The 12,401-nt window shown below is 37.0% G+C and overlaps 1 protein-coding gene across 2 annotated transcripts in view; it reads left to right on the top strand.

Moving 5' to 3' along the window:
* The window catches only part of LOC125917249 (E3 ubiquitin-protein ligase NEDD4), an 87,231-nt gene that overhangs the window by 47,709 nt on the left and 27,121 nt on the right, over positions 1-12,401 (top strand). For both annotated transcript variants that reach the window (XM_049623500.1, XM_049623499.1), the window contains exons 4-7: positions 566-668; positions 6,210-6,376; positions 8,475-8,592; positions 8,684-8,851. In XM_049623500.1, the coding sequence (XP_049479457.1) occupies positions 566-668; positions 6,210-6,376; positions 8,475-8,592; positions 8,684-8,851 (556 nt within the window). The remainder of the gene's footprint in view (positions 1-565; positions 669-6,209; positions 6,377-8,474; positions 8,593-8,683; positions 8,852-12,401) is intronic.

Genomic DNA, 12,401 nt, shown 5'->3' with positions numbered 1-12,401 from the left:
TCCTGTAGAGTATGACTAGATAAGTATCCCCAAAGTATATCCCTGAGGCTGCCTTTCCCTGTCCGCCAAATTCTCTGGCTTCACAGAGTATACAAAATCTAAAGTTCTCTTGTTTCACGTGGACCTCATCATCTGGATCATCCCTTCCTCCTCTGTGTATCCTGTAAGCCAGCCAAACCCAACAACTACCCTTTCCTTCGGTGTACCCCAGGTTTCCCATCGTTTCCTCATTTTTTAGTCTTTTCTCCACTCTTATGCCTTTCCATTCACTGCCACGGATCAAAATCCTCCTCAATCTGTTAGCACCAATTCAGATGCAACTCCTTCACGTTCTCCCTGATCTTTTACTCAAACTTCCTTAGCATCTTATTTATTTCATAACAATATTTATTTATGTCTATTACTTTTTCTCCACCACCCACTCCTTTTCCTAGCTGTCTTTTGTAGTAGAGTTTGTCTTTGGGTCTCCTCTAGTAGCTAGTAGGTATTCGTTAAACTTTAGTTAAATGAGTGCTTTTCTTCTTAAGTGTTAAAGTTTTGCGAATAATTATTTTCTTTTCTACAGTCACAAATCAAGAGTTAAAGGTTATCTGAGATTAAAAATGACTTATTTACCTAAAACCAGTGGCTCAGAAGAAGATAATACAGAACAGACTGAAGAATTAGAGGTGAGATTTTATAAATACTTGGTTCAATGAAAAGAAAATATCTCATTTCTTATTTTACTATACCTTGAAGAAAAAATAACTTTATTCAATGAAGTTAATGTGTGCAATAAAAATTATATACCTGGGTATTTGTTTATTTTACCTAATCATTCATTAAACATTTCTTTCCTCTGAGGACATTTCTGTATAATGAATGGCCATTACTGAGGGCATTCTTAAAGGTTAGTGAATAGGGAATATGATGTTTATAAATGAAAGTATTTATTGTAATTAAGTTATCAACTCTTTCTGTTTTTTCAGGGTTTTCTAAAACCATGTCATATTCTCCTCCATTAAAGTAAGAATATAATTTACTATTTGTAAGCTAAATATATAGAAATTTTAAGGAGACTACTGAGTAGGAACTCTTTTATGAAATATAATTCTTGTTACTTTTCCTCTCATAGTTGCAGTGAGGATGGGAGGACTCATAGGAAAGGAGGGGAATGGAGGGGGGAAGAATTCAAGTGATCTAATAAAAGGCCATATTTATTTGAGGCAAATAGAATTTAATAATTTTCGTGGATGACAGGATATGAAGAAGTCCAAGTCAACTATTTGGGCGGAGCTACATGCATCAAGGGTGAGTGAGGAAGAGGCAGAGAGCATGTATTTGGAATAGAATTGGATACGGAGTTAGTGACTGGAATCCTAGTCCCGAGCTCTGGTACTAGTGAGCCAAGTGACTGTGTGTCATTCAATATCTCTGAACCACAGTGTCTTCATTTGTACAATGACTGTTGTACCAGATGACCTCTAGGGTTTCTTCCAGCAGAAAAACTCATGATTTGAAAAAGGAACAAAAGAACCCTGTCTTGAATTTCCCACTGAAGCAACAACATTTACTGAAAGCACATAGTATATTGGCACCAATATGCTTTGGAGAGTTTGTTTGTTTGTTTGTTTGTTTGTTTTAGAGAACAAAAATACAAGCAGGGGAAGGGGAGAGAGAGAGGGAGAATCTTAAGTAGGCTGCACACTCAGCATGGAGCCTGATGTGGGGCTCAGTCTTACAATTATGAGATCATGACCCTGAGATCATGACCCAAGCTGAAATCAAGAGTCAGATGCTTAACCGACTGAGCCACCCAAGCACCCTTAATTTGGAGAGTTTTCTTGCATGTGCCTTCCTCAACAGTCATGCCTCTTTGGCTGAGGGTCTGGTTAGGTCTCCAGAAGAACCGTGAAGGTAAAGGACCTCCCAAGCACTGGACTCTACCTCAGATACCCACATACCTTGGGTCAGAAAGCTTGAGAACAAGCCATGCTTTTGCAAGAGAGCTTTCTGGGAATTTTTTATATGCACTAATAAGATTTTACTTTGTGGGGGAAAGCTGTAATAATAGAAGGAAAAAAATTATTTAAATCACAGAATATAGTTAACCCTTAGTTGGGCAATCAAAAAACTTGGTATCCTCTCTTAAGCCTATATTTGTTTATTTGATTACCTTTTCTTTTTTAGTTTTTCTCTAGCTTATTATATAAAAATCACTTTTTAAAAATTCTAGGTATTTATTGGGTCGAAGTTTCTCTACCTGACGTTTTGGTGCGTAGGGTATCTGCATAATGAATACTGTTTGAAATGAAGGATGCCTGCTATAAAGAAAGAAAATTCTTAATTTAGTAACTTAAAAAAACTTAACAACATTTCATTATTTAGTAACCTGCTCCAAGTTTTGCCCACACACACGTATCATAGGTACCTTATTCACAGTTTAGTGTCTGTGGGTAGAGTTCCTTCACTTCATTTTGTGGCCTCAGGTCTCAATGTTTGAGTTCCCTCAGAATGCACCTTATAATTTCAGTAGATGTAAGCATGTAGGAGTTTATTTATGAAAGGCCTTAGGAATTCAAACACATGAGTCTATGCTTATTTATCTTCTGTGTAGCTAATGACCAGAGAAGTCTTGTCTTTGACATCTAGCTTGTGAATATATAAATTCTACCATTTAAAGAAAAACAATGGCATTTTCAAAAGAGTGGCTCACTCAGGCAATTTGTATTTCTTAGTATGTTAAAGTCTGGCTGTAATAGATTATTGTTTAACATTCGATTTTTGTACCTTTGCAACTTTAGACTTAGTTGTATGTATTTTACAAGATTAACATATAATGTGTGTTGTAGCTCTAAATGCTTTCTTTCTGACCTTCTTTGACTCCATTAAATTGTTGGCAATCACATACTAGCTTATCAGTAATTAAATAACATTGATACTTAGAAAATATTTCATGAAGAGTATTAGCTGATATATGTTTAATAGGGAGGCATTCTATACAAAAAAAATGAAAACTCAGTCTTTCTAAACAGTATTCAAATGTACAACTGCACTTTCTCAAACTTGAAACAAGTTTTTAAAAACTGGGCCTTCAATTAAATTAGCTTTTCCTGGGGCGCCTGGGTGGCTCAGTAGGTTAAGCGGCCGACTTCGGCTCAGGTCATGATCTCGCGGTCCGTGAGTTCGAGCCCCGCGTTGGACTCTGTGCTGACAGCTCAGAGCCTGGAGCCTGCTTCAGATTCTGTGTCTCCCTCTCTCTGGCCCTCCCCCGTTCATGCTCTGTCTCTCTCTGTCTCAAAAATAAGTAAAACGTTAAAAAAAAAATTTAAATTAGCTTTTCCCCTTCTCATTTACTTAGCATAAATTCGCTAAGTAGACCTTTAAAAGAGACATCTTTAAGAAGATTTTAAAGAAATAATCTTGGGGTGCCTGGGTGGCTTGGTTGGTTAAGCAACTGACTCTTGGTTTCCACTTAGGTCATGATCATGTAGTCTGTGGGATCAAGCCCTGTATTGGGCTCCTGCGCTGACAGCACGGAGTATGCTTGGGATTCTCTCTCTCCCTTTCTCTGCCCCTCGCCTGCTCGTTCTCTTTCTCCCTCTCTCTCTCTCTCAAAATAAGTAAACATTAAAAAAAAATAACCCTCTGGTACCATTTTCTGAGCTCTAAACGTGTTTACAATCCTTTACAGCAGAAGTGAGGACCCTTTTATTAATAAATTTCATTGATCTACAGAAAAATAATCAATGACCATATTTTTAAAAACAAACTTTTTTCAAGAGAGCAAAATATAAAAATTCAACTCACATACTTTTAAAATCAAGACCAGAGAACTAAAATTTGATTTAATATATTCAAGACTAATTTTTAGGAATGTAAATCCTATATTATGATCATTTAAAGGAATGGAAAGGGGAGAGAAAAGGAAGGTAAACATAGATGGAAAGAAAAAGAGGATAAAGAGAAAGAAGAGAATGGAGCAATAAAAATAAAGAAACAAAATTAAAGAAGAGGAAAAAAGGAAAACAATAGAAGAGGTAAAAAGGAAAAAATAAGGGTAAGAAAGAAAAGTAGTGAATTTTACTTCCCATCCAGATCCCTTTTTTTCCAGACAAATTCTTTGTCTTCCTCTCTCCGTACCCACCACCCCACCCTTGTTCACTTTCTGTCCTGCTTCAGTCTAGAACCCTCCCACCAGACCAGCCAGAGACATCAGCCTTGCTGGAGAAACCCCTGTCCTTTTCTCCCTGATGCCAGAAAAGATTCCTTTCCTTCCCAGTTCTTCTCCCTGATCCTTTCTTGTCAGATTTTGCCTTCCGACATAAAAGAATTCTCTTCCACCTTCTAAGCCATCCGCTGGCCAGCAAATAGCTGTCCTTCAGGGCTAGATCCCCACCCAGTGCTTCGAAAGAAAGACAGTATATGTTAAGGAAATTATTTTTTTGCCTGTTACTCTGGTACCAATTATGTTTCTCAGTTTCCCATTTTTCTTTCCATTTTGATTTGGTAGTTTTTGTCATGTACAAATTGGGGGGTTTTGTAATCAAATCCGTCAACCTTCTTTTTCATACTTAAAAGCTTCCCCACTCTTAGATTATATTTTTTAAATCCCCCAGCCTTGTTGTAATACATGTTGTTTTTGCTTTCTAACATTTCAACATTGCTCAGTCTATAACATCCTGGTAGAAGGTAGCAACCCAGATAATTTTTTTCTTTTTTCACAAGTTTGAAATGTCTTTATCATATCCTAAATTCCTATAAATTTGAGTCTCTTTCTGGGCTTTCTAATCCATTCTATTGAGCTGTCTGTCCATGTGTGTACCAATTATTGTGGTTTGTAATATATTTTATTCAGTAGGGTTAATATTCACTCCTTTTTTTAAAAGCTGTATAGAGTTTGTAAGGTTTTGTTTTGTTTTTTTAGTTTATTTATTTATTTTGAGAGAGAGCACATGCATGCACGTGAGTGGGGTAAGGACAGAGAGAGAGAGAGAATCCTAAGCAGGCTCTATGCTGACGTGGGGCTCACTCTCACAAACCATGAGATCACCAAGAGTCAGAAGCTTAACCAACTGAGACACCCAGGCTCCCCCTTCTTTTTTCTTTAGAACTGTGGTGGTTATTCTTGCTTGTTTGTGTTTCTGTTTGAACTTGAGAATTGCCTTGTCCCATTATTTTTAAAAATCTGTAATGTAGTTTTAGCGGAATCTTGGCAACTTTATATATTAACTTGGGGAGAATTGATACCTTAGTGAGACTGAGTCTTCCTAACCAAGATCATATTATGTCTTTTCATTCATTCACTTCTTTCTTTATGTCTCTTTAGGAGAATTTTTAAGTTTTCTTTATTCATTTATTTCTGCCTTCCTAGCATTATTGGTATTTAGTAGGACCTTTCACTACTGCCTTTTCTGTTAGGAGTTTTCTTATGTAAAAACATGCCATTAACTCTTACTACCTTTCAAGTAATTCCTTACCCTAACCACCCTAGCTTAGGCTTCATGTATATTTGCCCCTCACTATATCAGAGGAAATTTCCAGTGTCTTCTTGTCTTTTAAATGAAACAAAGAAAACAAACAGAACTTGTATTTCTTTGGCTATTTTATGACCTGACCAAAATGCCTTTCCATGGTCCATAGGAGAAAGAGAAAAATCAGACCAGAGAATCGTAATGGCTTTTCAGTTGCTAGAAAGTTGACTGTAGCAATTATTTCTGCATCACTTGCCTTTCCCTGCTATGCCTATACATATTTGAGCTTCATTTAATGATTTTTTTTCAGGTCTCCAGTAGTTGCTGATTTCCATTATAAACAAGGTGTTTTCACTGGAGGAAAGACAAAATTTGTGTCCTTCATTCATTTGCTTATAATTTAGAGAATAGCCTAAGATTACACTAGTTTAAATTATGTTTCTCAGTGCTTTCCATCATTATCTGTTTTTTTAGAAGTTCTGTTCTTCTCTCCTCTTAGGTATGTTTTAAAACTTTTTTGGAAAATGTTAAAAGTTTCAAGCGGAACTTAAATGTTATTATTTTGCTGGAAAAAAAAGTCTTCATTATCATAAAATATTCGTATTATGGTCTTAAAGGTAGACACTGTGCAAATTTTGTCCTTGCATAATTTCTGGAACTGGATATGCTAAATCTCTTTTTTAAATTTCCTCCAGCATAATTTATAAGGTGAAAAAGATCAAGAGCAAACTTAATTGTTACCACTCTGGTTTTCAGCCTGGCTGGGTTGTTTTGGACCAACCGGATGCTGCTTGCCATTTGCAGCAACAGCAAGAACCTTCTCCTCTACCTCCAGGATGGGAAGAGAGGCAGGATATTCTTGGAAGGACCTACTATGTAAACCATGAATCTAGAAGAACACAGTGGAAAAGACCAACCCCTCAGTATGTGCTGGTGACTTTCACATTCGTAATCTGAATACATTTTGACCACAGATTTTTATTTTGCAGTCATATCTCAAATGGATTAATAATAGTGTAGGGATCCATAAACTATAAAAATATGAGGATTTTTGTGGTTCAGGACTTTTAAAATGCCATCCTGTTTTTTTATTAAATGATTTTGTAATATTCAAAATTATTTGAGTCACAAATGCCACTCTTCTAATTGCTTCTTTATTTTAAATTACTTTGTAGCCACAAAGGATACATTTTTCTCTTTAGACTGGTTTAGAAAAATCTTGGAAATTTTTGTAGCTTGTTACTAAAGTATAATAAACTGTTAATTTCTACAGTACACTATTTTTAAATATAAATTACTGGGGCGCCTGGGTGGCGCAGTCGGTTAAGCGTCCGACTTCAGCCAGGTCACGATCTCGTGGTCCGTGAGTTCGAGCCCCGCGTCAGGCTCTGGGCTGATGGCTCGGAGCCTGGAGCCTGTTTCCGATTCTGTGTCTCCCTCTCTCTCTGCCCCTCCCCCATTCATGCTCTGTCTCTCTCTGTCCCAAAAATAAATAAAAAACGTTGAAAAAAAATTTTTTAAATAAATATAAATTACTTATAAAATATAGAGGACTGAATAACAAGGGTCTTTTGTTAAACACTCATTTGCCAGTCTGGTCAGTGTATACATAATTTCCAGTGCACACAGATCAAGGATAGAATGACCTTTGAGGTATTCTAATTGATGTCTCCTCAGTGACATTTTTCTTTTATTACCATCAGACCATATGTTATACATATACATTTACAAATGGCCCATTACTCACATTTATTATCAAATACCCTTCCACTTCTCCTCCCTTACAGTCTTATGAGGCTTTCTTTAGTCTTCTACTTTTTGACAGAGACTTAAAATTTTTATTTGTCCATTAACCTTCTAATTTTCGGCTTTGGTATTTTGAGTCTGATACAGTCCAAGCACTTTCATAGATAGTTTCTGTTCTCAGATCCTTCTAAAGCAAATCAGTGGTCATAGTTCTTCATGGTACAGAAGCATCTATCTCTGTAGAGATCTGTACAGATTGCAAATATGAAGGCACTATAGAATTCTACAAAATTGTCCTACTGCATACCTCAGCAGGCCTGACTTGAGCAGGATACATTTCTTTCACTACCATTGATGTCATTTTCAGTTAGCCTAAATCACATATTTAGGGGAAAAAAATCTGAAGCATTCCCTTAAGGTCATCTGTCAAAATTGAATTTTCTTCAGCAATAGTACAGTAAGAACTGATCTTTTGACTATCCTGGGATTATATGGCACTAAATAAATTAATAATAATTTTGTTATTAAATATTTGTATAAAATTCTTGATCTGATGGTCTGGCTGTACTAAATTCAAATAGCTAGAATAATAAAACTAATTAATGGGATAATGGTGTTCAGTCTGATTTATATAACTTTCCTACACTCAGACATGCCTTTTCTATGATAATTTTTCAGACCATGCCTATTTCTGTAAATGATCAAAACCAGATACTATTTAATCTGTAATCTATTAAGTTTTTAATTATAGTGTTTCTTACATGATCTTTTATTTTGCCCTCCGCATTCTTGTATGGGTAACTCAACTCTTGGCTTAATATCGATTCTGGAAAATATTACCAACTGATTCATGAAGATGTATAAGTAACTCTTAAAGCCTCTTTTTTATTATCTCTCTAGAGCTATTTTAGATTTTACTCATATAAATAACATGGCAAAATAATAATGTAATGAAATTATTTATGAAGCTCTCAGATATATTTATTCAACAAATATTTTTGAATGCCCTTCCATGTCAAACAGTATTGTATAGACATGGTGATAAAGTAAAATATCAAAGTCAGACATGTTACACATTTGCACAAAGCCTTAATTCCATAAGGTACTCTGAAGATACCAATGTGCCCATGACCTAGTCTGTGCATGTTGAAATAGCCTTTGACCCAAATAGTGAATTCTGATATAAGGTATTTTTTTTTTAATGGTCACAGCATCTGTGACTATCATCTTAACTGTCTTCAGACATGGATAATGGCTTGTATATCTCTAATACAGGGACAGCCTAACGGATGCTGAGAATGGTAATATTCAACTGCAAGCACAACGTGCATTTACCACAAGGCGGCAAATATCTGAGGAGACAGAAAGTGTTGATAATCGAGACTCTTCCGAGGTAGAAGTGATTTTCTTGTTCTTATCGATAGACACATGTTAAAGCAATAGATCAAAGTATGTGTGGATTAAGATGATTCTGTTTATTTTAGAACTGGGAAATTATAAGAGAAGATGAAGCCACCATGGATAGCAATCGGGCCTTCCCATCACCTCCGGCATCAAATAACTTGGATGTTCAAACTCATCTTGCAGAAGAATTGAATGCCAGACTCACTATGTGTAGAAATTCAGCCACCGGACAGCCAGTATCCAGCTCAGTAAGATGCTCTTAGATTTTGTTGTAGCTTCAGGATTTTATAAAATATGTGTTATTCAGTTCAGTATCTAACATTTACGTGAAATTTTGTGTTTTATCCCTGGTTTTATTGAGACATAATTGACAGACGACATTTTATTGGTTTAAGGTATGCAACATAATGATTTGATATACATATATATTATAGCTAAATTATTACCACACTAAATCTAGGTAGCATCCATCACCTCACATAGCTACAAATTGTTTTTCTTGTGATAAGAAAAAAATGTTGTCTTAAATGGCATGTAATAACGTGTTAGGGACTTTCGGACTTTATAGTATGCTCATGTTTCAAATATCTCCACTAATAGTATGGAGCAGAGTCATGGATAATCCAAATAGTCATTGGAGTCTAAATGTCCATTACATAAACTAGTCCCTTCCTGCCAGAGACTCCCAGGAACACACTTGTAATTAACAGTTTGGGTATATTACTCATTTCAGCAAGGAGAACACACACCATGAGTGTCCCCATAAGAGAACATTAGAAAAGACTTGAAGGATTTGGGTTCATGTTAGGTGATTTTGAGGAGGGCTTAAGGAAGCAAGACTTTGCTCTGCGTTGAATGCTGTCAGGAAGCAGGAGTGATTCTGTGATTGGGTATCTCACATCTTATGTATAGTGAGGCTAAAGCTATAATTAGTAAAAAGCAGCGGTCTCTCATATTTGTCAGAGAGAGAGAGAGATTTGGTATTTTGTGGCTTGGACAGTGTTCACATTTTGTCTGTGTCCAGGCATGATGACAAAGTGGTCTTGATTTTGTCTTGACCCTACTGATGAGTGACAGGCCAAGTCCTGCATGTCAGGGACTACTTTTCTTCTTCTCAATTATACCACATCTATCACTGGCACACATGTTTGACTAAGAGCCAAGGTACTTTGACTAAACAGGGGGATAGATGGCATTCTCTCTCCAGCAACCACTATCAAAATTGCTGAAATGGAGTTCAGATGCACGTATTCCAACAGGTACCGCCATGATGAGATCTATGTGTCCAGTTCTCTCAGGTGCATCATCAAAGGAGACCTTTCAGTGGAAGAAAGAGATTATTCTCTGAGGATCTATGGTCATTTCCAGTTGGCAGTCCCCCACGCTTCATTCAATCAGTAAATATTTATTGAGGGCTACTATATGCAAGGCACTGTATGCTGGTTAAAGTATTGGCACACAGCTAGGCCTGTTGGTTTAAGTATTGCCTGTGGCTGCTTTCACATTACACTGACAGAACTGAGGAGTTGTAACCGAGACTGTATGGTCCACAAAAAAAGATTAACTATCTGGATCATACCAGAAAAAGTTTGCTGACTTCCACGTTTGCACCTTCTTCAAGAAGCTTCAGGGTAGATAGTTTTGTATAAATACCTATGTGAATATCCAAGAGCAGATCTACCTTTCTGCTCCCTTTCCCTCCTCTCTTCTACCTGACTATTCTCTCTTCCGCTCATTTCGTTTTATTTTTTCATCAGGGGAGTGGGAACAGTCAAGACATAAAGGATATTGATTTGCTGGTGATAGATCACAGAAGCTCCTATTCCCTTTCCTCCTGTTATTTTGTTTGTTTACAAAAGTAACACATGGCATTCATGCAATGAAATACTATGCAGCCATGAAAAGAATGAAGTGGCTTTGAATGTACATGTTGTATGGAACAATCCCTAAGATGTATTGGTCAGTGAAAAACAGGAAGGTACAGAGCAGTGTGTTTGATACTCTACCATTTCTGTAAATTTTCTACTTGACAAAATAAATAGGTGTATCATATTTCTTGAAGATTAAACAGGAAACTGCTAACATTGCTCATCTCTGAAGAGAGGAACAGAATGAGCAGGACACATGTTTTGTGTACCTTTTTAATTTCATGCCATGTGCATATTAATTTAAAAAATAATTTATTATTTTAAATAATTTACTACCTGGGTGGCTCAGTAAAATGTCCAACTTTGGCTCAGGTCATAATCTCCTGATTCATGGGTTCAAGCCCCGCATCAGACTCTATGCTGACAGTTCAGAGCCTGGAGCCTGCCTCAGATTCTGTGTCTCCCTCTCTCTCTCTGCCCCCCCCCCCCCCAAAATAAATAAACATTTAAACAATTAAAAAATAATCATAATTTATTATTTTAAAGTATTCTGTGGCCACAGTTAAAAATTCAAACAGTATTGAAGTATATAAAATTAAAATTCAACCTTCCATCTCACCTCTAGCATATGCTCCCTCAATCACTATTAATGGTTTGGCATATAGTGTGCTAAACATTTTCTATATATTTATAAACATATATGCACACACATATATTTGTATATCATTTTTTTAACCTGAGATTATTATAGACATTGGACCATTTCAGTACATGTAGATGTACTCCTTTTAAAACTAACAAAGATGTGGGGCACCTGGGTGGCTCAATCGGTTAAGCAGCTGACTCTTGAATTTCAGCTCAGGTCATGATCTCATGGTTTGTGAGTTCAAGCCCTGCATCAAGATCTGCACTCACAGTATGGAGCCTGCTTGGGATTCTGTCTCCTCCTCTCTCTCTGCTCCTCCCCTGCTCTCTCTCTCTCAAAAAAAATTTATATATGTTTAAAAATTTAAAACTAATAGAATTATCAAACATCATCCCATTGTGCAAGTAACCTTTAATATACTTCACCAGTCTCCTATTGATAGGCTTTAGGTTATTTACAATTCTGTGTTATTGTGAACACTACTACAGTGGATATTTTGACTTAATTTATATGTCTATTATAATTTTTTTTATTATTTAATAATATCAAACAATTCAGATAGTGACAACAGCAGGCATATAAGAGCACAGGGAAAGAAAGAGTAAGGGATTTCTGGGAAGCAGGTAATCTAGAATGTCCAGAAGGTGGGTGTTGAGGTGGGAAGTGCTGACACTCTCAGGAACAGCTAGGTCAGGAAGCTGTGTTCTGTGCTATGGATTTCACCCTAATGACCATGAGAAGTCACTGAAGGGCTCTGAGCTAGAGAAGGATGTGACCCGATCTGCCCTGTAGAAAGCTCTCTGGCTACAGCACACAGTATGGAGGGCACATTTAGGGAAATAAGACTGGAAGCAGGGAAGTCTGTTAGGATGTTGCTGCAGTAATAGTCAAGGCGACAAATGATGAAAACTTGAAATAAAAAAAAAATACTTAAGCTAAAAGTGCAAGGAGAATATATTTGGGAGCTAGTAAAGAAACAGAACGAATTAAGATCTGGTGACTGACCTGGCTGTAAGGGACCAGAGGGGAGTCAGCTGACTGACTGACATCTGCCATGAGCTGGACTCAAGTGCTACCCCCGAAACAAGGAATACCCACCAAGGAACAGGTTTCAGTGGGTGTGGACAGGGGAAAACCGAATCCAGTTTGGGGCACAGTGAGGGGTATCTGTTAGGCATTCAAGAGAATGTGTCCAGGAGGCAGTTTAGGACCGAGGGCAGAAGAGGGAGCCGGAAGGTGGAAGGTATTGGCACATGGGTGGTATCGAGTGCTGAGTGCTTTCAC

The sequence above is a fragment of the Panthera uncia genome, unplaced genomic scaffold (genome assembly GCF_023721935.1).
Source record: "Panthera uncia isolate 11264 unplaced genomic scaffold, Puncia_PCG_1.0 HiC_scaffold_162, whole genome shotgun sequence".
In the NCBI taxonomy this organism is placed as follows: domain Eukaryota; kingdom Metazoa; phylum Chordata; class Mammalia; order Carnivora; family Felidae; genus Panthera; species Panthera uncia.
Note: the sequence above shows the minus strand (reverse complement) of the source record. Positions and strands in the feature narration are given on the sequence as shown.